Below are 27,845 nucleotides of genomic sequence, written 5' to 3' on the forward strand. Positions count from 1 at the left end.
CCTCTCTAACTTTTCCTCTTTTTCCTTCCCCCTTTTGCTGGCGTCTACCTCGTTGTCTTTTTTTCTACGCTTTTCTTTGTCCTCTTGCCAACTGTCCTCCTCGTCCTGATCCTCTACCAGAAGCTCTTTTGTCGTCTCTCTGCCCGCTCCGCCGTCTCCTCGCCTTGGCGTCTCCCGGCTCCGCTGTCTCCGTTGTCCCTCTGCTTTTTCTGGGCGTTTTTCGTTTCTCACTCCTTCCTTGGCGCCTACAATCTGCTCACGCTCTTTCAATGCGAGTAGGCCGCACTCTTCGACGAGGCGACGGCGGTGCCCTCGGCCTCGCCTTCCCCGTCGCCGCCATGTCGACTTCGCCGCCGACGGCAGTCGCCATGGCGATGGTTGCCGCTGCGGCCGCGGCGGCTTCTGGAGCCCCTGCTTCTTCACCCAGCTCTTCCCCGTCTTCCCCCGTTGTTTCTTCGTCTTCACCACCTGCACTCCCTATCTCTCCGGCCGGTTTCTCTGCTTCACCCGCACGCTCTGTTGCCCCGTCTTCTTCCGCTCCTTCTGCCTCTGCCCGCGCCGCATGCACTTCCTCGTGGTGTCTCTCGAGTGGTTCCTGCTCCTGTGTGGGCTCCGTCTCTCCCTTGTCCAGTTGCTTATCTTCGCTTCTCCCGCCTCCGGTTTCTCTCTCCACACCGACGTCGACCTGCGCGTCTTCCGGCTCTTCGCCTTCTGCCGGCCTTGAATGCGCTTCTCGCTTCTCAGCTTCGGTGTCTCTTGCTGCTTCGTGGGAGGCCTCTCGCTGCGCCAATGGGAGGTCCGCGCGCTGGACAAACCCTGCCGAGGCGCGGAGCCGCCGATCGACGGAGAAACGCGAAGAGGCAGCATGCAGTCGAAACGCCCGAGACGCGGTGGGCAACGGCAGTCTTCAGAGAGCCCACGCGGCGGAGGTCATGCAAACGGAACCTGGGGTGGAAGGAGGCTCTCCAGAGCGCACGCGAGAGGAGCGACAGGCGGAAGACAAGAGATCGAACCTGAAGACGACTCGGACCGAGCTGTGGGCATCGAAAAGCGGAGAGGAAACGCGGGGACGGGTGTGGTGGAGTCTCTCTGCTTTAAAGAGAAGTGCTGATCTGCTTCGGAGAATCGAATCCGCTATCGAGGAGGGTAAGCGTAGAGGGCGTGAACCGCAACGTTTTCCGCATTTCGAGGTTGACGAGAAGGCGACACAGCCGGACGCGAGTGACAAGGAGACGGCGCCGCACCAGGACGCGGAGACACGGAGGGATGGGAACTCCGCCGTGCACGGCGAGAAAGAAGATGTGCTCAAGCAGCAGCAGGAAGAGATGACGCCGGCCGTTACGGCGGAGTTGCTGGAGAAAGGCCTCCAAGTCCTCGTCGATGCATTCAGGTGAGTCTCCTGGTTCTGGACGACGTCGCGTTCATTGTCTCGTGTGTCTCGCTTTGGGGTGTTCTCAAGGTTCAATGTGTCTCCTCACTTCGAAGCGCGCCGCCGCTCCCGGGCCTTGTCTCTTCCTAGTTTTTTCGCCCTCTGCGCCGAACCCCCGGCCGCTTCTGTTTCGGGCGCGAATGTGTGTAGATGTCCGTTGCTTTGGTCTGTCTCTCTCTCTCTTTTCTCCATCTCGACCTTTTCCTGCTTCCTGCAGCCCCTGCTCGCCGGTTCCTGCTCTCGTCTGTCGCCTGTCCTCCGTGTATGTGGGTCTCGCCCTCTGCCTTTCCCCCCCGTTCTCGTTTCTCTTCTTCCCGTTCTTTTTCGATTGCCTTTTGCTCGCAGACTGTTTGGCCCGGAGTCTGTGATTCTCTCGTTTAACGGCGGCAAGGACGCGGTTGTTGCTCTCCATCTGTATCGCGCGGCTCTCGCGAAATTCCTGCTTGGTGAAGACTGCCTCGAGCGGACAGGTGAAGGCTCTCCTCCGGAATTCTCGTCTCTTCTCGCTCGCGGCGAGGCACAGGAGAGGGCCGAAGAAGGTGCCCAAGAGGCGTCACTGAGTGGAGAGACAGGCGCAAATGCCCCAGAGAGAAGGCGAGACAGAGCGAGGGCTGCAAACCCTGAGGAACGGTGCAAGACGGCCTGTCCGCCGAGGTCAAGAGCAGCCCAAGAGAACGGAGCGGGACGCGAAGAAGAGGCAATCGAAAACGAGGGACGAAGACCACAGCGCGTGGTGACTCTTACCGGGTTGCCCAGACCGAAGGCAATCTACTTTCACGGCGAAGAAGAAGAGTTTGAAGAGGTTGCTGCTTTTGTGGAACAAACGGCGAAAGAATTTGAACTGGATGTCAGGTTCGTTTCGTTTTCTGAAATGTGGAAGGCCCTGTACCTCTGGAATAGAATCCTTGAGAGTGCTGGGCCGATATCGGCTCGTCTTCGGCTCTGAGCGACACAACTCACACACGGGTAAAGTCGCTTTTGCACACGATTCTACATAGGTATATGTATATCCATAAACATGTATATACGGTGTAAAGGTATGCAGCAGTTTTTGAGGATCGGGGTTCACGCATGCTCCTACAGTGGAAGCAAAAACCGGAACAACGGAGCGGGCTCCTCTCGGCAACGCATTCGAACTTGAAGGAGAACCGTCACGTTCAAGGCACGGGGTACCCCTATCGGCACTACGCCACAACGGCAATGTCGATTTTCGCCTTTTTGATTTGCGTCTCCTTTATACCCTTTGTGTTCTTTCGTAGCGTCTACCACTGCGGCCTTGCGGAAGGCGTCCAAGACTTCGTCACGCGCTTTTCGCATTTGCGCCCGCTGGCCTTCGTTTTAGGTGAGCTTCGTGGTGTTTGCATTTGAAATAACCATCCGGTGTCGGAGGCTCTCAGCGTCGGATAAGAGACAGAGCCGCATGTGGCCAGTCACAGGACGGGGGAATGCTTTCTGTGTGAGGCTGCGAACGTAGGCGGGGCGTGCAGTGTGTGGGCATTGATTTGGACAGAGTTACGCAGATGTTTATTGGATCGCACGCCCGTACATCGGCTTTGCGGACACCATATGTTTCCACATTGGCGTCTTTAGGAGGCCTAGACCGTGGACACCCATTTGGGGCTTGCGTGTATGTTTCACGATGGGATCGTCATGTGCGCGTTGGGATATAACGGGGGACTAAATGATGGGCGCATACATATGCATATGTAAGCATGTGTATGTATGTGTATGTAAGCATGTGTATGTATATGTATGTATGTATATGTATATATATATATATATATATATGTATATGATTGCCAGGTGGATCCGCTTTGTGTCTGCTTTCTGTTCTCAGGCAGTCGGGAAGGCGACCCGAACGCGGCGCATCTGCTGCCGCTGCAGGTTTCGAGTTCTTGGTTACCGGCTTTCCTGCGAGTGCACCCGCTTGTTGGATTCCGGTACGGACACGTCTGGTACGTCATTCGTCGATTCGCGTTGCCCTATTGCCCGCTCTACGACAGAGGCTACACAAGCATAGGACGGTAAGTGACGCGCGAGGAGCGGCGAGAGTGCAGACAAAGGGGGTCGGACGGTATCATGACGCCTCTGGGCTACTTCGCGCTTTTTACACCTTAAGTGCCGGGGGAAGAAATTGAGGCTGCCAAGCGCAGTGCCAGGAGACAGCCGAACCAGCTCTGGATAGACTGTCGTTTTTCGTTGAGGACGATCCCTTCAGACGGGGAGTGCTACGAAAGGTAAGCACGAACTCGTTCGTTTCCGGATTGTGTTGTTATGTCTCCCTTCAGAAAAAATAACACGAAACCAAACCCTCGTCTTCTCCGTCCGGAAACGGGGCTGCATGCGCCTGCGTATCTCCTCGAAAACTGGGCAGACGAGCGATCGGGAAGGGACTGAAAGATTCGCGGCAGTCCTCCTCAAACAGCCGAGCCGGCAGAGCGTCACTCTTACCCCGTCCTCGCGTATTTTACGTTTCCTTTTCTCCGGCCTCTGCACTGTAGAGGCAAATAGTAGGCAAAAAAATGGCCTCACTCGCTCGCTGTTGCTTCCTTTCTTCCTTTCGCTGTTTCGTCGACTCTTCGCGTCTGTGATTCAATCTCGCTCTCTGCTGTGTCGGTCCCCGCCTTCCTTCATGCCTTTTGGTCAGTCGCACCTCGTCTCTGAACCCCGTCGAACCTTCTCAACGGGGAGACGTCTTCTGGGTCTTCCTGGGCGGTTTCGTCCCCACGCCATTCCGTCACGGCGTGCGTCGAATGGTTGGCTCTAAAGCGTTTCGAATCTGTTTTCCCCCTCCGTTCTTGCTCGGGTGCCTGTGTGAGCATGCGCGGTTCTCTCCACTGCTTTCTCTCTCTCTCGACCTTGCTGTGCGTCTAGCCCCGTCAGCCTCGCGTTTCTGCGAATCCTGCACGTGCAGGCAGCGATGAGAGAAACAACGAGTGTCACCTGAAGTCCCCGTCGCACCTCTCTATTCTCGCTTCAAAGCTTCTGCAAAACAGCGGAAAAACGGCCTTCTGCCCGAACCACACATTGAGAGCGCAGAGTGTTGGATAGGGACCGATTCTGCTCCACGGATATCACCTGTCTACGAAAGTAGATCTCATCCATTCACGAGTCTCCGTGGTGCGAGTCCGCATCGACCCTGGAGTAGTGGAGCCCCTCAGTCTAGAGCTGCTTTGTTTTTTTTTGTTTTTTTGTTTTGAGGTGGCGATCCTGTGCACCGAGACTCCGTCGAGAAAACATCTGTCTTTGTTTCTCGTGATTCGGACTCGAGTCAGGCTCGTCCTGCTTCCAAACCTGCAGTTACAACCCGTAGTCCGCTGTTTCTGCCGCCTTTTGACCGGAGAGAGAAGCGGCGACGCCTCGTTAGGTCTGGTTCGTCGTTATTCCCCTCGTTCGGGTATCGGACTTCGCACATTAACAAAAAGGTTTTGTAATTGTAAACAACTTCCGCCGTTAGACTTTTTTTCGGGGTCCTCCCTTCTCCTGTGAGAGGACGCGTCGACGCGGTGTCTGTTTTGCCAGTCTGGTGAGACAGCCTCGAAAGGCAGTCGGGGCAGGCCGTGCCGGGAGAGAGAACTCCCCGTGTGCCTGATGTGTCCAAGGGTTGTGCGTAGGGGTGATACCCGCTTTTTGATTGAGTAACAAGCACGCACCAGCTGCCATCTATATTGTATACGCTCAGTTCTTCAGTGTCTGAAAGTATTTGGGACGGAAGGTAGCGTTACGGTCGCACTCCCTTAGGTTTGGTGGAACGGTTTTTTCTCGTTGGCTCAGGAACAGTGTCGTCTTCAGGTTAAAATTGTTGCCTTTCGCGAGACCGAAACGCCTCCTAGGCTGTCGAAAAGCTACTCTTTGGATATAGGTAAACGCCAGTCATCAAACGTGTTTGTGACGGCGCCCGACAGAAGCGGTCCTGTCGTTTTCGAATTGGATAGGCAAGTGTCTCTGTCCGTTTATCATAAATGGGGCATTAAAGCCGTAAGTGGGGGTGTTCCCCCGTTCGAGTTCCTAGTCGTGTTCCTCTACGCGTCACCAATGCAGAAATAAATTCCCCGAGTTCTGGGTTCCCCCAAGTCCACAGGCGTGTGCTCCCCCCGTGTCCGCGCCCGTCCTGGCGAAGGCTCGGAGAGAACACTTTTGAGTGCGGATGTGCAGGTCTTTCTGAAGAGAGACCGATGCTTTAAAGCAGAAAAGTATCGACTACAGGCATCCCTCCAGGGGGAAGGAAGTACCTCAAGCAAGCTAGACCGGAACATCCTGAAACGCTTTGAAGTTCTGATGGCGTCGGCCGCGTTGGCGGCGAGGAACGTCCGGCAGAGCGTATTTCCCGGTGAACAAATGTTTCGAGATTCTCAGAGTGGCGCGATCACAAACCTTCGAGCAGCATTATCTCCTGTGCGTAATGGTTTGTGCGTTTAGTGGAGTACCGTACCAGTTCTGGAGAACCTCCTGAAAGTAGAAAAACAAAGCCGGCGGTTCGGCGAGAACCACGTTAACCACGCGTCGTCGGCGTCGGAAAAAGTCGGTCCCCCCCCATTGCGCAAATCATGGGAAAAAACGTGTTGCGAACCCAGCCTCAGGGCCCTCGGCGAGAAAAACGGCCTGCAGCACGCATTACAGATTATATGGTGGCTTTACGAGTTCCTCTATTAAAGAGAGAGACTGATTTCTAGCAAGTCGAAAACGCGTGTGGCATCGAAACGGTACCTCCTCCCGGGAACCTCAACCGCAGCAGACACAAGCACACGCGATGCGAAAGTGACAGAGTGCGCTTGGGTGCGGAAAAAAACCCGAAAACCCAAGGCCCCGCGAGAAATCGGTGTGCCGCAGAACGAGTGAAGAAATCGAGTTTTCTTTGTCCGACGCGAAAGAAAGTCGTCCACTCCGGTTTGTTGGTGTGCACAGACTCAACGCTGCAGTGGGTTTCAACAGTCTGAGATCCCTACCCTGGTCGCAATCTGTCGCAGTTCCTTTTTACCTCTCTTTCATGTCTCCTCTAGGCTTCGGATCGTTTCTTTCCCCGCTCCTTCTTTTTTCTGTGTGTCCTCACTTGCGAACTGGTATTTCCCGATCCTTCTCTTCTCTCTTGAAACCGCAAAAGTTTCGACCCCTGGTTTCTCGCGAGTGTCCCAGTGTCTCGGGCCGATTTTTTATACCGTCTCCGCAGATTCCGTCTCGGTGTTTCGCTTCGCTGCCTGCGTCGAGCAAAATGGCGATTAAAGTCCTCGTTCCCGTCGTAAGTTTATTTCGCTCAGGGTAGCCTCGCAAAAGGCGAAAAACAAGCTTTATCTAGAGCACCCCCGTGATTTTTTCAGTGAAAAAAAACGCGCCGAAAGCGCAGGACGCCTCCGAGAGACCGCTTGTGTTCGGCAAAACGGAGTTTTTGGCTGTTGCGGAAAGGGCTGCTTCCGAATCGCCCTTGTCGTCAACGCCGTGTGTTCCGTACAACTTTCTTTCCGCGTCGGGGGCATCGCCATAAAAAAAACCGGCGGGACGCGTACTGCTGTCGCCTTACGCTGCAGAGGTATGATGTTCTGTAGCGCCGAGGCGCACACGCCCCTGTGGAATCAAAAAGTGAGAGAACCCGTCGCCTGCGTCGAAAAAGAGCGCATGCCGCCACTGACACGTTGTGTTTTGTTTTTTCAGGCCCACGACTCGGAGGAGATTGAGGCCGTCTGTATCGTCGATACTCTGCGCCGGGCCGGTAAGGACTGTTCCTGCGTCGTGTTTACCGTATGCGAATTCTCCCCGTCCTCCTTCTTTTCTCGAGTCCTTTCTGCATCTCGCGCGAGTCCGGCTCTCCACTTTTCGTCTGTTGTGTCTGTTGTGTGGCAGGCGCCGAGGTGATGGTTGCCAGTGTCGAGGACAACAAACTCGTTCGCATGTCGCGCGGCGTTTGCGTCCAAGCAGACAAACTCATCTCGGAGGTTCAGAACGAGGTATTTGACTGCATTGCCGTTCCGGGCGGCATGCCGGGGGCGGAGAGATGCCGAGACTCTGCAATTCTCACGAAAATGCTGAAAGCGCACAAGGAACAAGGCAAGTTTATTGCTGCGATCTGCGCATCGCCCGCTGTCGTGTTCCAGACCCACGGCCTTCTTGAGGGAGAAAAGGCAGTTGCCTACCCTTGCTTCATGGACAAGTTCCCCGCTAACGTCCGCGGCGAGGGACGCGTGTGCGTCAGCAATAAAATCGGTAAGAGCCTGGAAGCCAGAAACAGGCCAGTTTAGGGCCCTCGCAAAACCCTGCCATCGCCTAGCGACTCGTACCAGAAATGCGTTGTAAAACACACAGACGCATCTGCAAGGACTCACGCGCTTGTATCTACCTCACTACGTGAATGCACATGAACCCCATCTTCATATCGCTGTCTCGCTCTCTGTATATTATATATATATATATATATATATATCTGTGCGACGCGCTGACACCGAGGTCGCGAACCACGTATGCAAATATGTTGTGCTTTTCCTTGTTCTTCAGTGACTTCCGTCGGTCCCTCCAGCGCGATTGAATTCGCGCTGAAACTCGTTGAAGTGTTGTACAACGAGGAACAGGCGAAGAAGATCGCGTCCCAGCTTCTTTGCTCCTGAGAAGATGGCTTTTCACAGCGTAGTCAAGCGAGACCGGGAGGACTGTATTTTTGATCGTCCGTGACTTGTGTTCTTTTTCGTTTTAATTTTCCGTGTGTGCCCACAGCACCGGCGGTCGTGTGTCGTGGGCTTCCGGTATGCGTTTCTCCTGAATACCTTCCTGCGCTCTCTAGTAATCCAGAAATGCGTTCTGTGCGTAAAGGCCAGGGAAAGACCGAAGAGAGAAAAGGAACACAAGCCACAGACGCTGGGAAAGTCCGACGGAACGACGAAAATCAAGCCAGCGAAGAAAGACACCTGGGAGGACCAATCGTGGCGTCGCTGTAAAATAGCGGGAGCGATAGACATGCACACAGCAGACGAGCACAGTGGAAGTAGAGAGCAAGAAGAGACAAAACGGCGGCAAGAGAAGGCAACGAAAGTGGGGGGCCGTGGTGGAATCGGCAGTGACTGTTCTTCTCAGTGCGTCCCCGGACCACGCACGAAATTCGGTCACCGTGCACTATTTCTAGTCAGCAATCCTAGGAAAGCACGTAGCGTCTGTGCAGAAGACGAACACCGTCTCCAGAAAACGACGCGGGAGACACTCTCGTGACCGATTTGTGCCCCAGTTGGTACCTTGCAGCCATGAAGGAAAGCTGCGAACAACGCTGGCAACGCATAGGTCGTCAGTTGTTTCTCGATTCGTCTGAGCGGTCTCCATGTGTGTGTTCTCCCCTTTCTCTCTGCTCGGCGGGCTTTCACAAATCACAGGGACACCCCAATGCCTTACAACAGCGGTTGAGGACTGTTTCTCAGCGCACTGGAGAGCGCCGTCGACAGCGAGAGGTCCGTTCTCTGTGTGTCGCGTGAACAACGCGAGGGCATCACTGCGTTTCGCAATCAAGCAAGCTCAGCGACACGCCATCGCCCCTCACTCTGCTCCTTCTCTCCTGAACTCTTTTTTTGCGCCATGGGAAAAGGATTGTCGCCTCAAAATCGCAACGCATCTGGACCTCGTCTAGCTGCAAAGCGCATCCCTTTGGTGTTGCCTTTCATCAAAAAGAGCCTCCGTCAACAGGCTGCCCGAGAAGTGATCTTCCCGCATACTTGCAGATGGATGTTTCTGGGATTCAAGGCAAGGATGCAGAGAAAAGGAACTGCGAAGAATGACGCGTTAACCAAGCTCTCTTGCTAAACAACTAACACTGCATTGTTATCGGCACACTCTCCGCCCTCTCTGGTAGTTCACCAGGCGACCCTATGCGCCAGGCTGACGCCGCCTCTCCTGTTCTACGTTTTCCCCCTGGAAAACTTTTCGCGTGAAGCTGCACAGTCTAGAAGCATTGGAGTTGGGATCCTTCGCATTTTCTCGCGCCTTAGTGCCAACCTGTGACCTGCGGGGAACTCGGTGTGTGATCGCATCTCGTGCGTCGCATGCACGCAGAGAGTGTTGTTGTTGTGTCTCGTGAGACACACACGGAAGGGGGGGGTTCACCGAAAGAGCGAATACCGCGGTTCGGAGTCTAAACGCCAAGCGCGCAAAGTGTTCTGGACAAAAGCTCACACTTGCTAGAGAGAGACCGTTCTGCCTCCCCTTTGAAGGCGAAACGCTGGAAACGAATTCGTGGATACGCTCCGCGCGTGTTTTGCGAGAGTTGCTCTCGAAACGCTTTGGCTGCCGGCGCGGCAGGCAGATCGCGCTGGGTCCATGGCGAGTTCGTCGGTTTAACTTTTTAACGCGATCCTCTTTCTACTAAAAATTACACTGAGGACGCACACACGCGAGCGACGTCGGGGATTTGGACGTGAGGAGTGTCGACGAACGGGACGATTTCGTGCGCGTACATCGCGCCTGTTCTTTTCTCGGTGCCGAAGCCACGGCTAAAACCTTCTTGGTTCGTCCTCTAGCTGCCTCTGCTTCTTTTTTTCTTGCTTCCTCGTGTGCAGCTCACGCCTCGTCAGAGTGTCGAGTCTATCTGGGACCCATCGCTTCCGTCAACTCTGGCGCTCCTTCCCCCTTTTCGCCTCGCTTCGATTTCTTGCACAGAGGTCCGCGCCTCTTGCCGTTTCCGCCCGCCACACACCCTTCCGGTGAGTGGAATCTGCTCCTCTTCGGCTGGGTTTTTTTCTAGCGCCGACGAGGTTCGGCGCCGCAAGAGGCTGGGACTGAAGCAAGCCCGAGAGCGGCGAAGAAACACGTAGTGAGAGGGAGAACCGGAGACGTGGCGGAAGGATCGGTGCCCTCCAAACAGGCGGAGAAACGCTGGATGGCGGCCCGTGACGGGCTGTCTCGTGATGAGGGATGAAATGCCTTTTCTGTGTTCTTCAGCCAGAGGCTGACCCGTCGAAGCGTCCGTGAAAGGCGTCGCGAGCCAGGGAGACACTGGAAACACGAGTCCCAAAAGGCAACGGCCGAGGCCAAGAACGCTTGTCTGTGTGTCACGTGCAATGTCAGAGCACATGGCTAGATCGCTTCTGCATCTCGTTTGTCTCCGTCCTTCTCGGAGTCTCTGAGATGGAGAGACACGACGGCGAGACCGGCGTCCGCTGTCTCCCCCGGATTCCCTTTTGTCACTCTGCAACGCCGCTGTCTCCTCTTCATCCGCTGCGAGGAGAGCAGGCAGCAAACAGACGAGAGACACAAGACGCTCAACCTCCGGCACCAGCTGGCCAACTCCGAGCCCAAGCGCACGAGCTGAAACGGGCTCTTCTCCACACGGGAAGGGAAGGGATTTCAATGGAGGAGGCAAAGGCGGAAGGAAGGGATCGGGATCGGAGGAGTGCACCAACGGTTAGAACGCCGTTCCTCTGTCTCGCGAGCATCGTGCTCGTCTCGGCGGTCGCTCTTCTCTTTGTCCGTGAACACGCCTTTTTCGGGCTCCCGCGCAACTCGAACAAAGTTGCGAACCCCCCGGCAGGAAACTTGTCTCCACGTGACGCTGCATCCGCGCGGACGACGCTTACGTCTCTTTCGTCCAGGAGCCCGTCTCTCAGCGGGGCTTCCCGCCTGTCTGTTGGGCCGAAATTCCGCCCCAGACGACTCGCCTCTGGACTCGCGACGAGTGGCACGCTCTGCGACGGCGGCAAATACTGGGACAATGTACGGCGCGTGCGAATCTTGGCGTACACATCTCGGCAGAGACGTGGACACAGCCACGGCCAGCATCCACCTTACAGACACTGGAATGCCTCCTCAGCCTTGCCCTCTCTTCATATATATATATATATATATACATCCACTACACGTATAAATATACGTGCATGGTGTTTATATATATATATATATATGCATGTGGACCTGTGTATGAGCTATCCCTCCACGTGGACATGAGCAGTGCGTATGGTGTGCGTCTTCACGCATGTGTGCATACGTGCCTGGACCGGACTGTCGTTTTGTGGGCACTTTGCTCTCTGGCGTCTTTCCGTGTGCCTCTACAGCGGCAAGCAGCGTGCGCCGACTGTCCTGCTGGGACGTTCTCCTTCTACGGCTCTGTGGGGATCCAAAGATGCATGGCCTGTCCATTCGGCTTCTACAGTTCCGCCGGTGCCGCGGTCTGCGACGCTTGCGATGCGAACATGAGTAAGGCGACTTGGTGTTTCTCTAAGAGGCGTCTGGACCGCCGAGCTTCGTGTTCCTCTTCCTCGCGAGTCTCCTGGCCTTGCAGTCCGATCCAGGCGGGTACACACGGCGTGGCGAGAAAGCGGGTTTTCTCCTTGTCGCAAGGCCTCTCATCCCTACGTGCCCGTGCCCAAGCGACATGCCGTTTCCGTTCTGAGCTGGAATTGCCTTTTCAAATTCCCGTCCTCGTGTTGGGTCCCCGTCCCTGTGAGACTCTCTCCCCCTTTGTGTTGCTCGCCTCGCTCTCAGTATGTCGCCTTCTATGATCTTGCTGCGTCTGTACGTGGCTCTGTACTTTGCTGACTCTTTGTCCCAATCGCCTTTCCTCTCTCTTTCCCTCTCCGTCGCACCGCAGCCACAGAGACTACGGGGTCAACGTCGCCGGATGCGTGCTTCTGCCAGTCCGGTGAGTCGCCTTCATCCCCGTTTCGCGTTTTCCTGGCTGGGACTCGCGCCTCGCCTCCAGCTGTCTCCGGCGAGCCGCGAAGCGCAGTCTCCTCCCCTCCAAGGTGTCCCTTGTGTGTCTGTCCCAGCCCCCCGCAGTCGCGGATGTCTGCTGCCTGAAACGCCGCTTCTTCGCGACAGCGCTCCTCCCCCCTCCCCCCCGCGGGTTTCCCCCAGTGTCTCTGCGTGGGTCTATTGACGAACAGCCGCGCTACCGCTTTCGAAGCCTCAGGAATCAGTTCGCCGCACAGGACCTGTCAGTTTATATCAGATGCGGGGGCCTTGCGCAACCGGTCTCCTCTCTCGCCTCTTGGCTCGGCCCGTGGCTGCGCCTGTGTTTCCCGTTGGCCGGGAAGCGAGTGTCCTGCCTCTACCTCAGGGAGGCTCGGTAGTGCCTGATGTCGCCACGTTCAGCCTAGACCGCGGCTGCGAGAGCTGTCTCTCCTCGGCTTGTCTTCAGGCTTCAAGCCTGCTCTCAATGCAGCGGGAGGCGTGTCCTGCGAGGCCTGCGAACCGCTCTTCGAGTACTGTTACCGAACGTCTCCGACAGATGATTCGGACTGGTGGTCCTGGAGCATGGTGTGTTCGTCGGGGGCAAAAGGCACGGAGCAAGCGAATGGCGTGCGCGGCATGCAGGTGAACGAGGCAGGAGACGCGGCACTGGGCTCTGAAAGTTTTGGAAGCCTGTCGGCGGCCGCCGCTCCCCTGGTCGCGCGTCCATCTGCCCAAGTCGCCCGCCCCGAAGGGAGTGAGAAGGGTGCCTCTCCCACGATGTTTCGCGGATCTGCGCGGCTCTTTCGGAGTTTCACGAAGCAGGCGCGGCAAGGCGACCAAGGCAGCGTCGAGCACCCCTTCTGCGAAACGCTCCGAAACGCCAACCCCGCGGGACTGAACTTCCGACTCAAGTGCCGAAAGCGGGGTGTCTGCACAGGCGTCGTCGCTTCGCCGTGCACTGAGGGCAACACTGGCGTCCTCTGCGACCGCGTAAGGCCGCAACCGTGTGGGGTGGAGGCGCCTCGCCGCGCTCGCCTTCCGGAGGCGCAAAAGCCGACCCCCGTCGAAAAAATGCGCCTGAGAAAAATCCGCCAAAAAAAAGCCAAACCTGTGAACTGCTCGCCGCGCGCTGGCCTTTCCCAACAAGAACAACGACAAATACATATGTAGACATATACATGGAAATATCTGTATTTGCTCGGACGCACCAAGCCATAAAAGCAAACCGCAGAAAGTGTATCCGTCACCCTAAAAATGCGTATACGTGTACATGCATATCCACAGCTGTACATCCATAAAAGTATATATATATATATATATATATATATGGCCTTCCTGTTGTGTGCTTGCCGCCGTGTCGTTGGTCCAGTTTGTGCTTGCTCTTGCTTCCCAGCTGTGGGCCGTGCCGCTCGCCTCTGTCTTCCCGAGGTGTCTCCGCTGTGTCCTCTCCATGATTTCTGCGCGCGCGCGTGTCGCCTGGACCTCTCGCGACTCTCCTGCTCGTCTCCCGTCGTTCGCCTGCTTCGCGTGTCTCTCAAGAGTGTGTCGGCTGTTTGGGTGCGCACTCGTTTTCCGGAGGACGGAGGGCCGCCGCGTGGTCGGCCCCAAGAGTGCGGGCGAACGCAGCCTGTCCCGCCGCGATTCGAGTGTTCTCTGGGCCTCTCGGCTGCATGCCTTGCTGTCCCCTCGCGTGCGTCTCGCGTTTGCGTTCAGTGCGACAACGGCTACACGCTGCCGCTCCTGGAGCCCACCGCGTCGAGCTGTACAAAGTGCAGCGGAGGTTTGATGGCTTTTCTCGGCTTCATGCTGCTCTGTTTGTGCTTCGTCGCGGGGCTCGTTGTCTGGTTGGCGCGCGGCAACGACGCGACCAGCTTCAACCGGAACATTGTCATCATTCGGATCTTCGTCGTTCACATGCAGCTTCTCAACCTCTTACGGTCAGCGCGGCCCCACGCCACGAAGCCGAAAGAAGGAAAAAGGCGACGCGGAAAGACGCACGCCCACACCGGGATCCCGCAAGTCCTCAGCTCTTCGCCAAGGCCTCTCGCCTCTTCTCAGCATGCCTTTGTGGAGAAAAACATACGTAGATAGCTGTGTGCAAATATATATATATATATATATATATATATGTATCTACATGTGCGCCTAGTCACATGTAATTACGTATTTGTGTATCGATTGGTATGTGTGTAGGATATCTGTTTGCGCTGGTGTCCTTGTGCATGCGTTTACGTTGGTGGCCCAGGGGGGCGCGCACCACTTGGTAGGGCACTATGGCCGTGGTAGGGAATACACGCCTGGAGGGATCGGAGAACAGTGACAGGGCCCGGGGAAAAGGGAAAGATGCAGAATTCCGCCAAGTTGGGAGCTGCATCCCGACCGTGTAAATGCACTTCCTTATTCTGTATATCGATTCCTCAACACCTCTGTGCCAATGTCCACATGAGTACATATGTGTGCTGCCGTACGGATCCCCATAAATGTGTGCCTGTGGACGGCTTGGAACTACCAAGTTTGCCTGAGGCTTGTGTGTGGTGAATCAGAGGTTTCGGAAGCAGCTGTCTTTTTGTCTCTTTACAAGCTCGCGTGTCGCTCTGTGTCTCCGCCGTCCCAGCGGGTCGGGTGTCTCTCTCTTCCCCTCTCCGCGGTAGGCGTGTCCACCGTTGCGTCTCTGCGTGGGAAACGTGGAGACGCAACAGTGCCCAGGCCTGCTGTCTCTTCCACTCTGCTTTTTCTGGAACGGTCGTCTTCGCGCCTTGACAAGCTCCTCCCGCCTCTGGCCCTCTGCATGCACTTCCCGCGCCGCTGCCTTGTCTGCCCCCCCGCAGATTTAGAGCCTCAGCGGAAATGGACTCTGTCGCAAAACTCTGGAACGTCCTCGTGCTGACTATCCCCATCGAATCGCTGGTCGAGTGCCTTGACACGGTACGCTCCAGAGACACACCGTCGCTGTTACAGGTCTGCTTATCTCTCGATTCACACGCCGTGCCTGCACATGAAAACAAACGTACAAAACATATGTCCCGCTGCGTACAAATATATATATATATATATTATATGCATATGTACGCCTGTATTTGTTTGTATATGGCGGTATCTCTCTGTGTGACTGCAAACGAAAGAGTATGTCAGTGGCGGCTGCAGATGCAAATGTGTGTGTCGATCTCATGCATGCCTTTTCTGGCTGTGTGCCGTGTTGCAGTTTACCGAGTGGTCGGGCACGACGTTCACCTTTGTTATTGTTGGCCTTTTCTTCCCGATCTTCAACCTCATCTGCTCTCTCGCCGTTGGCGGCGTGCTGAGGAAGCTGCACGTCCGAAAGTTGAAGCAGGAAATGACGCAAAGTGTCACGGAGGACGTCTACCTCAACCCCGCTCTCCATGCAGGGACTGAGCTGACCGGTGAGTCTGCTTGCCAGACGCGAGGCGCGAGAAAACGAATTGACCGTGAGGGCCCTTGAGCGCACGGCTGCGGGCGCGGGAGACAGGGCTGCCGAATGCCGAGGCCTCATCCCATTTTATAATGTGTAACCGGGAGTGTAGCTTCAGTTGTTATCTGACTGGTATTGCATATGCCTGGTAAGGCGAGAAAGGCGTGCAGAAGGGAGCCGTCGCTGGTGGGGGGGCTGCGGCTGCATCGAGGACAGCAGGCGAGGCTCTCGTCCATGACCTTGCGCGGCGGCAGGCGTTTTCGCGACTCAGCTGCGACACGGAGAATCTGCATTCCCGGGCGTCTGGTCTCCGATTGTGCGGACCCCGAGCGTCAAACGGGAGCTCCCTCTGTCTTTGTCGTCTCTTTCTCTCGTCGCGGTTTTTCTGAGGCGCGTCATGCTTTTGTCGCCGGCTCTCAGACGTCGCCGCTCCCTGCGGTCTTTCTGCAGTTGACACGGCTCGAGTCGGACTGCCTCCTGACTCTACTCGCCTGCTCTACATATTTTTGGCGTGGGGTTCCTAGGTCTGTCCAAGCTGTGGTTTCCCTTCTCATCTCTCAGTCGCCTGGTGCGCTTCTTGCCGCGAGCCTGCTGCGGCTGTGTCGGTTGCGTCTTCGCCTCTCTAGCGAGCTCCGACGTTCCTGCCGCTTCCTGTGCGCTTGTGTCTGCGCATGCGCATGCAGCCCTGGCGCGAGAGGCTGAGGAGCGCCGAGAGCAGATCAAGGCGCGGGTGGCGAAGCGAGCGGAAGACGCTGCGCAGCGTAGGAAGGCGGCTGAGGGCGGCCCCGTCCGGCCGGGGGCGTTTGTGAAAAAGGGGAAAGGAAAGAAGGTGGAGAACGCAGAAGGCTTGCCGCGCGCTGCGATGGCTGCGAAGGACGTGCAGGAGCGGCGGGCGAAGCAACTCGAGGCGAAGCGCCGGAAGGCGGAGAAGAAGAAGAAGCCGAAGAGAGAGCGAGGCTTGGAGCGGCGGATCGGCGTGCAGGAAGACCAGGAGAGAGAGGCGAAAGAAGGCGAGGGCGACACTGCGTGGAAGGCGCAGGGTTTGCGACAACCCCTGCAGGCGCCCGATCTCTCCGACTCGTACTACTCGAGCTCCTTCCAGTCATCCGAGCAGGTCGAGAGCGGCGTGGACAAAAAGGAGTTCCAGCCGGCGGCCGCGCATGCATCCGCACCCGTTGACGGCGCCGCAGTGGCTCGGGCCAGAGGCGATCCGAACACGAAAGAAAGGGACCAGAACGAGGAACCCGATGACCCCGCGGAAGGGGGCGGCGGGGCAGTGCCCGCCGCGTGGCTGGCCGCGGGTCCGGGGAAGATGCAAGCGCCGGACGCGCCCGAGGCGGAAGTGTCCGAGGATGAAGAGGCGGAGCTCGACGCCAAGAAGCCGAAGAAACCCCAGCCAGTGCCTGCCATGCCGACCATGCACACGGCAGACTTGTACGGCTACTGGAAATGGGTCTTCGCCGTCTTCTTCGTTCTCCACTACAGCTGCCTCGTGACGATTGGAACGTACGCTGGAGCTCCAACTCGGGAAACAGCGCGTGCAGAGAGAGACCGGGAAGAGAAGAAAAACAGAGGGAAGAGACGTTCGCGAAGAACAGGGCACACACCGCTAGGCGGCAGAACCGGAGGGAAGGGAGGGACAGGGGGGGGGGGGGGGGACGGGAGCGGAGGCAGACGAAGGAACGGGGAGCAAGGGAGGAGAAAACAAGTGCAGCCCTTGAAGGCGGGAAACGGAAGAACGAACGGCCTGTCTCTTCTGCTTCTGCATCCTCTGTCTTGCCTCGAACCTGCGCCCGTGCAGTGACAGCAGAGATGTGGGGCTCCGTGTCCGTCCTCGCTTGCCACCGCTGTTCGCGCGCTTTCGCGACATCTCTGTCGTTTTTCGCTCTAGATATATCTGCAGAACTATATGCATGTGCGTGTGTATTTTGGGTGTCCTTGTCCCCTTTGTTCGCGATCCGCGAGATGGGTTTTCGCCCCTTTGCTGTTTCCTCGATGTCTCGACAGCCTGCTGTTCAAGGGCATCTTCTGCGTCACGGACGACGTGATCCCTGGCGTCTCGTACGAGTTCCTCGCCGCCGACTTCAGCCTCCAGTGCTCTTCGGCCTCGACATTCACCATCTCGGCAACCGCCGGAATCGTCTTGTGGCTGGTGCTTCTGCCTGCGGGGCACTTCTACTTCATGTCCAGAAGGCTCGGCGATGACATCTGGCTCACCGACCAGTAGGCAACACGCCCAATGCATATACAGACATGCATGTGCATGTGCATGTATACGTAGGTGTAAGATAGTTGCAGATGTGCCCGTATGTGCGTACCGACGTATCGCCGTCATTTGGACGTCCCTCCACACAAGCCCAGGTTCCGCATCCAGAGGCGCCGACTTGTGGAGACCGTGTCGGCCCACGCCTGTGCAGAGCTGTGTGTGGCGTCTTGAGAGCGAGACACAAAAACGTACATAATATATATATATATATATATGTAGATGGCTTTGCATGTGTTTTTGACTGGGGTGAATAATTTGGGGAGCGAAAGTCGGGCGGTGGCGCCATTCTTCTTTGCGGTCTTTCTGGCTTCTGTTTCTCGTGTTCCCAGGTATTCTCTCTTTTGCTCGTGGCCAGTGTACGGCTTCCGCTCAGGGTACCGCATCACGTACGGTCTCCAGGTGGTGGCCGTCATACTCGTGTTGGTGGTGACATCAACACCGATAAGCCACGGGAGGCTGGAGCGGTCCCTCGAGGCCCCGGGGGGCATTGTCTTCTCTTTCTCCTTCTTGAAGATCATCACCTCGACGCAAATCATCATCTGCATCAACATCATCGGCCTCTACCTCATATTCCTGTTCATGTAGGGCTCGTGCCTGTCCCTTTCCCAGGCAGCTCAAAGCAGAAGGCAGAAAACGAGCGATAGTCGTGCGGGGTCTGGGGAACGTTTCGCTGTCTCCTGTGAGACGTCTTCTCGCGTCGCTGTGCAGGCCCGAAGCGTCTCTCCACACCCTTCTTCGGATCGCCTCTGTATGTGCTGCTCCGTGTGGCAGCTTCCTGCGTGCATGCAGTGCCAGCTACAAATGATACGCGATCCAGAACTGTATAGCATGTGACGCGTAGTGACGATTCCTCCCTTTCCTCCCGCAGAGCACACCCGTACGAGCCGGCGAAATTCGTCCTCAGTTCGCACCTCGCGGTGTAAGTCTCCATTTTTCCGAGGCGCGGGCACGGCAGGGATTTCTGTCAGGCAGCCATCGAAGATGCATGCACGCCAGGCACTTTTTAGGGATATCCATTCATGTATCGTACGGCACGCACAGCAGAAAGACACGTGTAAATACATCGCGCGCATTGACACAAATAGACATATATACATACATATATACATATATGCATCTATGAATATCTATCTATATGTGCACATAGGTGTATACTTGTATATAGCTATTTGTATGTTTCGACGCCGTTCTGCATGTACTCACCATGTATGGTGAGAGAATGGGCTCCAAACGTCCACAGGGACTGCATGCATCTTCACTGCGGTGTATCTGTGGAGTTCCAAGTCGGGGTTTTCGTCCCCGCCTGGACGAGCCTCCCGACGGCGAACAGAGCTGGTCAGTGTTGCATACATGTGCTTTCCTCTTCGATGCGAACCCGTGCTCTCTGTAGGCTTTCGTGCGCGGCGGCGATTGCCCTGTACATTTACACGTATTACCAGAACATCGCTCCGGGCACCAGCGTCGCTTCCGTAAGTGAAGCGCTTTTCGTCTCTCCTGTTTCTTCACACGCACCCGTCACGCGTCCCCTGGCCCTTTTCGCTTTCTCGCCTCCTTCGCACCCTGTGTCGCGGATCTTCTCTGTCAATCTTGGCATCGCGATTTGCACCCTTTTCGGCGCGTGGGCCTCGCTGCTGGGGCGCCTCCCTCTCTTTGTTTTGCCTCGTTCCGCAGCCTGCTGCGTTGGAGCGCGTCTCGCCCGCGGGTTGCCCCGCCTGGTCGTTGTCGCTTGCTTTCCCGCATCCGTTCGTAGCCCTCGCGCTCTGTCTCTTCGCTGCTGTCGCGGTTTTTCGCCCGCGTCCACCGGTTACGCGGGTCTCGCCTCTCTTGGAGTTTCTGCGCTGTCGCGCCAGGGCATTGGAATCGTCGCGTTTCTCCTCCAAATCATTTTCTTCCTCTGCGCCGGCGTTTGCGCGCTGGTCGAAAGCGGGTACGCCCGCCAACGAGGGCCTTGTCCTGACAAGACTCCACACGTCTCCTTTCCCACTCGTCCACGCAAGTCTGCTCCTCGCGGTAGCGAAAAACCCAAACACGAGCGAAAAGAAGCGCGGAGACGCGAAAGGATCTGAGGCCTGTGCAGCCTGCACGTCTCTCCAAAGCTCTTGCGCGCGTCCCGGTGATGCCGAGCCGCGCGGTGGCAGTGAGAGACAAGGCCGCCGTGGCCGTAGCCCTATCTTTAACCATTTCCCCTCTTTCCCTCCACAGAGTGTGTGCTTTTGTCTTCTGGGCGCGAATGTGCCAAGTGACAAGGGGGCGTGTTTCCTACCTCAGCCCAGACGCATCGTGCAGCCGTCGCGTGTTTTTTACCCAGACTCTGTTTGCTCTCTGAGACTGATGGGAAGGACAAGGCCCCAGTTTTGTGCCCCAGTCGTGGCCTAGCCTGCACCCGTGTGGCGCTTTCCACACTGTGTAGCTGACCAGCTAGGGCGTGCATGTTTTGCATGCGGACGGGACCGTCTTTCCCTTTGGCGAGCAGCGTTTTTTCGCAGAATCGCACACGCGTTTTCGGCGCATGGGGGAAGAGCTGGACTCGTGTTTCTGCTGAGCGCGGCGAGCCTCGCGTCGGAAGTGAGGGTGTTGTCTTGCGCAGATTCGTCAAGCAAACAAGAAACAGGTTCGCGTTTGTCGACGAAGTTCTCGCGGCGGCATCAAACACCATCAAACACACGGGGACGTATCGCGCCCTGCAAGGCGACGGCGAAGAGCAAGACGTGCAGGAACGCTGGGAGGCTCTGCGGTAGGCGACATTTGCGATCCAGAACTGTGTAACTTCAATCGCAATTTCGGTGCATGCGTGGCGACAGGTCAGAAGACAGAGACGAGGCCGTGAGGGTGCACCAGAGACCGCGAGAGTTGCGGCCAAGACCGGGAGAGCGGACGGGAGAAAGAAGGCAGACGCGGAGACGAACACAACGCGTTGAAGCCGCGTTAGGAGCGGTCGTATCAGCTTTTCTAAGCGACAGAGGCAGCAGGAAACGGATTTGATTTGTGTTGAAGAAAGTGCGGAGGAAGACGATCCGGCCAAGGGCGCCTGCCGAAACGCTCTCCCGGAGGAAAGTTGAGAGGCGATGGCGAAAAACAAGGGAAGCAAAGAGGAGGCGGCCTGTGCAACGAGACGAGTGTTTCTCGTCCATTCCGCGAAGGCTCTTTCTCGGTTCCAGCTTGTGTCGCGAGGAACGGCGCGAAAGGTCGTTTTCTGCGCGGAATCGTCTATGACCCCTTTTCTCCCGCGGCATCCGGTCCTCGAGTCTCTTACTCTGTCTTTCGTCTCTCTGTTCTTTCCCGCGGGGTTTTTTCTGTTCGCCGCACCCTGTGGTCTCCCGTTCGCTTTCCCACTGCGGGGCGTCTGGCTGCTCGCGTTGTGATTCAGGATGGACCGTGCGTCCAAGGAAGCTCAGCGCAACCAGCAGGCGCGGCACGCCCGCCTCGGCGTGGGCGACGCTGCGCCGGGGGCTGAGGAAATCGTCGTCGAGCGAGCGGCGATTCTCCGCCTCACCTCCAAGAAGGACCACGTCGCGCTCTTGGATGCCGTGACTGCGTGCAACAGCGTCCCGCGCGTAAGCGACAGCGGTCGAACAAAAGAGACACTCTGAGGCAACGCCTGACTCCTCACACACACACACACACACACGTGCAGAGGCCCGAGGGGGCGTCCCTCGCGGCTCTGCTCATGCTTGGCAAAGTTCCGGCCCCAGAGCTCGAAGGGAAGGTTTCCAGACGCAGACTAGGAATTGTGTCCACTCGCAAAAAGAGGCCTAGTCGGCGACGCGTGCGAGGCCCGCACGCGCCGCTCACCTGGCTGACACCGGTTCACTCCAGTGCATGCATCCCGATTGCTTTCGGTGTTCTCCCCACTCTTCCCGTTCTGCAGGCTCTGGCTGCCTTCGAGCGGCTGACGTTCCTCGACACGTTCCCGACGATGGAGAAACCCGAAGCGCGGGCGGCGCTCGAGAAGCTCGGGTTCGACGTCGAGGAGGTGCGTCAGAAAACAAAAACTTGCCGAAGGGATCGACGCGCGAACCCAGATAAAATGCACATGTCACCTAGATGGCGCCTCCTTTTCTCGCGCCTCGCACGTCCACACCAAGCGGTGTCAACTCGTGGGGGTGACGCACGGCGTGACCGAATGCAGAAAAAAAATCCGACATTCTCCTCCCCGGCCTAGTTGCTCTTTGCGGCTCAAATGATACTCGGCGAAGACCAGTGGGAACCCTGAGACGCGCGGGTGCTCCGGCCTGTGTCCTGGCCTCCGTTCTTTCCTGTGTCCTGTCCTCCGTTCTTTCCTGTCCGCTGGAAGGATTGATTGACTGCTCGAAATCTGATGGCAGAGAGGCTGCCTCTTTTGGCGAGAGGTTCGGTGTCGCTCTCTGACGTTCGGCCTCGCTCCGCCCTCGCGGCGTCTCTTCCGAGTACAAGCTTGAACCAAAGGACTCCTTAACTTGAACTTTTGTGCTTTGCATGACCATCATGTTCAGTGCATTAAGTATCGTGGTGTCGGGCCCCTGTGTCTGTTCAGCTGGATGGCGGGTTGAAGCTTTTTCTGAAGCATCGAAACGCGATGATGCGCGTCTTTTCGCGCTTCTCGGTCTCCAGTCTGAGTGAGGCGTTTGCTTGCGGGTGGGAACTCGGCCTTCTCCGCTACAGCGAGTTGGACGACGTGACGCTGGAGTTGGCCAGCACCAAGCAGAAAGCCGACAGACTCTTGCAGCAGGCGCGCGCAGAAGACATTGCTCACATGGGGCGCCGAGGCGCTGGGCTCTATCGAGAGGATGTGCGCGAGTGGAACGTCCTCAAGGCTGTAAGGACAACGATCGCGTGTGTGCCGAGCGGTAGCGCTAGGCTTTAGGTCAGCAGAGACTGGCATCGAAGCGCCAAAGACGAGGTTCCCGTCAGCTCCGGGGAGCTCGCTGCGCTGCAGATCTTGGGCCTCTCTTTCGGCGGAGGAGCCGCCGCACGGGTACACCTGCAGAATGCGCTCATGTGCGTGAACCGCGTCGGTTTTCTCCAGGAGCCGCCTTGACACAGTGTGTCGTCCCTCGTCCGACGTGTGTCTCTGAAATGCTTTGTTCGAAAGCAGCCTGCTTCTCTGGACTCACGTGGATGGTCGCCATCTGTGTTTTGTGGAAACGCGTCTTTTCCTTCCCAGGAGGCCTGTCGCATCACCTTGCAGTGCCTGCTGCTCGATCTCTCTGATCACCACTTTCACATTGCGCGAGAGCTGCCGCGGCGCCGCTTCCTCGCCACCGGCACAGATCAGGACGCAGAAGACATCCGCGTTCGGCGCGTCGTCGACGAAGACGCAACCGGGTCTCGAGCCGCGTCCGAAGGTGAGATGAAAAGGGACAGATCCAAGGCGGGTGCAAGCAGGAATGGGAGCGGTCGGAGCGACCCGCACACAGACGCGCCAACCACGCGCTTCGTCTCTCTCTTTTGGCGGCTCTGGAGCTGCTTGGCGCTTGCCTTCGACAACGCGTAGGTACCTCGGCTACTTGCAGGATACTACGTATCTGATGTAACATGAAAACGATTCTTTGGGCGCCCCCTCTCGAAGCGTTCCCGCCATCCGTCTCTGCCGGCGCTGAGCGCCTCATCGTTTGCGTTCTTCTCGGTGGACTGTCTCCCTCAGATGCCGACGCGGGTGCGTTCCTGCGGCTGGCCAGCTTGGAGGAGGAGGGCGAGACGGCGGGATTCCGCGCGGGCCTTCAGCTCTACGAGTTCGCCGAGGCCGAGCCGAAACGGCTGCGGCGGAAGCGGCTATTGGAGCAAACGTACGCGCTGTATCGCGACTTCAAGCTCATCTTCCCCAATGCGCTCCCCTGCATCGATCGAGCCCCCGAAGCGCGTGCCCAGGAGCGCGCGAAGGCCAGCAGCCCGGCGGCGGGGCCGGGACGCGATGACCCGCTCGGCGCCGTCAAAAGCTTCCAGCTCCATGTTCTCGGACACCACATTTCTGCCGAGGACGGTCGAGACGTTTTCTTCCGAGGTACGCCCCACGCGGAGACACGTCAGGCCGAAACGCGCAACGCCCACGTGCCCGGTCGGCAAGAAACATACATGCCCAGCTTCAGGCGCACTGGTCAGAGCCCTATGTGTGTACACGTATACAATTATACACATATGTATGTATGGTTCACTTGGACGAACAAATACGGGTATTTTGCACGTAGAGACGCATCGGCAGGTGGATCCTCTGCCTTCTGTGGGAGCTCTGCAAACGAAAACCCCAAGAAGGTATCGGCCCCAATCCACGCATATATGCATGTGTGTAAGAGTACAAAGGTGTGACGGTCGGTAGGTCTGTTCCTTCGCAGTGTCGGGCGCCTCTCCGGAGCGTTGCAAGTTCTGTTTCTTGTCGCCTGGCTTTCTGCAGGGAACTTTCGGGCGGTAGCGGGGCCGTCGGGAGATTTGACGGGGCTCGATTTGTCGCAGAATCCGCGATCGGTTATTGTGCTGGATCCGCCTGTGGCTCTGCACGCGCGCTACGCGATCGAGTGTTGGGTGCTCCTGCCGCTCCCTCCGCCTTCGGCTTCTGCGTCGAGCGTGGGGATTTACCGGTCTCTGTGCGCGGACAGCGACGGGGACGTGATCTGCTGTTTGCGGCAAGGCCCGAGCCGCACCGCGCAGCGAAGGCGGGAGCGCGAAGCAGCCGAGGGGGACTATAAAGACGCGGTGGCGGAGAAGAAGGAGGCTGCGGCGAATCGCCAGCTCCACTTTGGGCTTTTCCTCTTTCCAGAGCGAGACGAGGAGGAGAGCGTTGCAAGCGACGTGGCTTCGAACTGCGGCTCGGACGCGGCAGACGCGCGAACGAGTCTCGCTGCGCGGGGGGCTCAAAATGTCGAGACAGGCGACCTCCCAGGGGGCGACCTGGGGTTCTTCGAGGCGAAAGCGCACGCCTCGGAGAAGGCGAGAGTCGCCCGCGCAGACAAGCAGCTGCAGGCGGGCTGGCACCACCTCGTGGTGTCGCGGTGCGAGTCCGGCACGAGCTACTACTGGGACGGCGAGTGCGTGGGGTCCATTTCGGCGCTCGCCCTCCCGTTCGCTGGCTTTCATGACATCGCGGCGATCGGGAACACGCGGGACGGCGGGCACGTGTGCGGCGCCTTGTCCGACTTCGCCGTCTTCGCCACGCACCTGGACGACGAGGCAGCGAAGTTGCGGTACAGCTACCTGCAGAGACACCTCGTGGGGAAGGCCACAGCTGGACAGGGCTTGCCGCCGGCCCAGAAACGGGAAAGCGGCGCGGCGGACGCGGGGCGGTACGGTCTGGGCACCGCCGCCCCGGGGGCTCTGGCGTTCGACCTGCTGGTCGACGTGTACTTTATTCCGGCGTCGTCCCGGAAGACTTGGGCGCTGTGTGCGGCGTCTCCAGAGCAGATGAAGGCGATCACGTACCGCCGGGAGAGCTCGCGAGAGCAGCCGCGCAAGGCAGGGGCTGCAGGCAGTTCTCTCAAGAGATGCGAGGCGTCTGGGAAAGGCGGCGTCGCGCTGGTCTCGCCGGGGCCTTCCCGCGGCGCGACTGAGCGAGCGCATGGAGGGTCGACGGCGAACGGGAGTTGCGTCGCTTTAGACCCAGCCGTAGAAGTCGACAGAGAGCTCGTTCCCGTCCGAGCGTGGACGGTCTTTGCGTGGATCTACACACCGCTGCCGCAGACCGAAGCCGCGCACGTCCTCGTTGCTGGCGAAGCGGACTTCCACGTGTGCGTCCTGAAGGACCAGCGAAGCGTCGGCGTGATGTACTGTGCGAAGCGGAACGCGCGGGGCGAGGGAACCGAGTCGTCGACCGAAGCGTCCGACGCCTCTGACGACGCGTCGGTAGACAGCGACGGGTGTCAGCGGGAAGAATACCCCTCGGGATTCGATATTCGAGATCTCGCCAAAGGATGGCACCACCTCTGCGTCGTCGCGAATGAAGCGGGCCAAGCGTTCTACGCAGATGGAACGCTGAGGGGGTACCTCCCCAAGTCCACGTGGGAGGACATCCGCTTTCTCGGCAACGCGGCGACTGGAAATAAGCCCTGGGGCACGTTCGCCCAGGTGTCCATATACGGCAAGTACTTTGGCGCCGCCGAGGTCGCCAGCGAATACGCAAGTGAGCGACCGCAGAGAGACGACTGGCAGGCGTTCAAATCTGTGAATAAAACGTGGCGAGGGGGGATTCGAGCCCACAGCTGTTGGAACGGCGGAGGGGCCGACTCGTCGGCGGGGCTGGGCAAGGCCTTGCGCCGCGTCGCGGGTGCTTCCGTTTCGTTTTTGGGTCCGTTAGATATCCTTGCGTCCCGGTTTTTTTCGCGTTGCAGCCGTGCCGTGAAGTCCCCTGGTCAGTCTACTTCGCTGGTGTGATGCATCCGATGTAACCGATTCCCTAGAACGCCTTTCCGCCCATGTTTTGTTTCTCTGCATGGTGTATGGTGTCTGTCGCTGTGCCTCCAGAGTACAGAGTCGACTTCCCCGATCCCGTCGGGTCTCGCAGACTTGCCAGCAAAGGCCCTGGCGACGAGACACTGACAGCCGGGGATTCGTCTCAGGGAGAGAACGAAGAGGACGGCGAGAATCGCGTGGACAGCTTCTCGCAACCAGACGACGGTCGGGCTTACAAAGGCTACATGTCTTTCCAAATTTGCTCCGATGGGGAGAGCGTGGTTCTTCTGCCTCAGGTGGCTGCACAGAAACACGATATTCGCGTGTTCCACATCGACGAGTTCGCAGTGGGCGTCTCTGGGCAGCACGTCGCCTTCGACTGTGTACGGAGCCTCGCCTTAGAAAGGCAAAGACGCCAGGTGGAGTCCGGGGGCGGCATTCGCATCCACCCCGCCGTCAGTTGCAAGCGCGCGTGGACAATCGTAGGCTGGATTCAAACGCCAATTGAAAACACAGGAATGTTCCACGCTCTTGTTGGCGGAAAAGATGGAGATGCTCATGTGGCCGTCGACCGGGATGGTGAAACACTAGGTAAGGACATACGCATCCGCAGGAAGGACATACAGTCCGCACACGACAGTCCCTGCAAGTTATCACTCTAAAAAAGAGTCGACATCGCAGTACACTTGCGCCTAATGGATCGCGACAATCCATGACAGAGTCAAACCCTTGAACAACCACCAGCAGGTTATGTACGCACGTATGTTTGTGAACATGATCATCTACTATATAGCTATATATAGCTATATATAGCTATATATATATATATATATATATATATATATATATATTTGTACATAGTTGTATCTACATTCCGTGCAAACTGTATCTAGGGGTTCGCTGATAATAGTGCGTGTGCCAGAGACGTTTTATCCACGACAAACGTGGCTGAGGTTCGACAGCGAGAAGCGTGAATTGGATAGGGTGGTCTCCTGAACGTCTGTCTTGTTCGGGACCCTCGGGTTTCGCATCCACGCGCCGGTGTATACGCTCAGGTGGTTTCCGAAGCAGTGCGAAAAGGCGGGAAATCGGGTAATTCGAACCTGAAAGGATTTCCAGAGCTGCCGATGTCGCCTGGGGAACTGTCATGCTTTCACGCACGCGTCTGTGGATTTTTCTCTCAGGTGTCTGTACACCGCCGCTCTGTCGGGCCGCGCGTCGCTCGGAACGTCCCAGTTCTGACGGTTATTCACCGTTCATCAGTTCGACTGCTACACTCAGGAGCTTGAGTGCCGGGTGGCACCAGTTAGCAGTTACCCGCGAGAAGAGATGTCAGTTTTTTTACTTAGATGGCGTCTACGCGGGGGCTGCGCCAGCGACGTGCGACAGCTCTGTCACTTGCTTCGGCAACGCACGCTCTCGCCACGGTAAATTCGAAATGCCTTTCGGCTGTTTCAACACTCTTTGCATCTACACTGATGCCATGACACCTTCGGTTGTAGCCCGCACATACGCTGAGCACCAAGATCTCATCAGATCCGGAAAGTTCGATCCCGTCAGTAGCGGAGCGCAAGACCACCCCGAATGAGGTGTTTCGATGGGCCGCAAAAAAAAGTGGAGGAGCGAAGGGAAATAGCCAGGACACAAAAAACCTGGACGATACACGACGTGGTTTTTTGCCTGGACTTCGCGTGGTCAGCCGCAGCTCCGTGCGGAGCTGAGGCGGATGTGTT

General features: G+C 57.4%; 3 protein-coding genes across 3 annotated transcripts; all 3 read left to right on the forward strand.

Moving 5' to 3' along the window:
• Nucleotides 1-269: 269 nt before the first annotated feature.
• On the forward strand, nt 270-3,826 carry NCLIV_051520 (putative DJ-1/PfpI family domian-containing protein; the record flags this gene model as incomplete). The annotated part of the gene is made up of 5 exons (XM_003884706.1): nt 270-1,390; nt 1,775-2,281; nt 2,689-2,771; nt 3,267-3,453; nt 3,718-3,826. 5 exons carry the CDS (start codon nt 270-272, stop codon nt 3,824-3,826), a joined length of 2,007 nt encoding a protein of 668 aa, XP_003884755.1.
• Nucleotides 3,827-6,416: 2,590 nt separating this feature from the next.
• Nucleotides 6,417-8,022, forward strand: NCLIV_051530 (hypothetical protein; the record flags this gene model as incomplete). Its single annotated transcript, XM_003884707.1, has 4 exons — nt 6,417-6,665; nt 7,076-7,133; nt 7,265-7,624; nt 7,913-8,022. The coding sequence occupies 4 exons, from the start codon at nt 6,417-6,419 to the stop codon at nt 8,020-8,022; spliced, it is 777 nt and encodes a 258-aa protein (XP_003884756.1).
• A 2,719-nt stretch (nt 8,023-10,741) lies between these two features.
• NCLIV_051540 (conserved hypothetical protein) lies at nt 10,742-27,700 on the forward strand (the record flags this gene model as incomplete). The annotated part of the gene is made up of 21 exons (XM_003884708.1): nt 10,742-11,104; nt 11,443-11,584; nt 12,528-13,051; nt 13,775-13,998; nt 14,890-14,986; nt 15,264-15,462; nt 16,175-16,997; nt 17,499-17,714; nt 18,087-18,338; nt 18,626-18,676; nt 19,148-19,226; nt 19,608-19,684; nt 20,345-20,491; nt 21,125-21,311; nt 21,626-21,730; nt 22,271-22,552; nt 22,901-23,081; nt 23,381-23,737; nt 24,125-25,843; nt 26,185-26,703; nt 27,615-27,700. The coding sequence occupies 21 exons, from the start codon at nt 10,742-10,744 to the stop codon at nt 27,698-27,700; spliced, it is 6,630 nt and encodes a 2,209-aa protein (XP_003884757.1).
• Between the last annotated feature and the right edge of the window lie 145 nt (nt 27,701-27,845).

The sequence above is a fragment of the Neospora caninum genome, chromosome X, assembly GCF_000208865.1.
Source record: "Neospora caninum Liverpool complete genome, chromosome X".
Taxonomy (NCBI): Eukaryota; Apicomplexa; class Conoidasida; order Eucoccidiorida; family Sarcocystidae; genus Neospora; species Neospora caninum.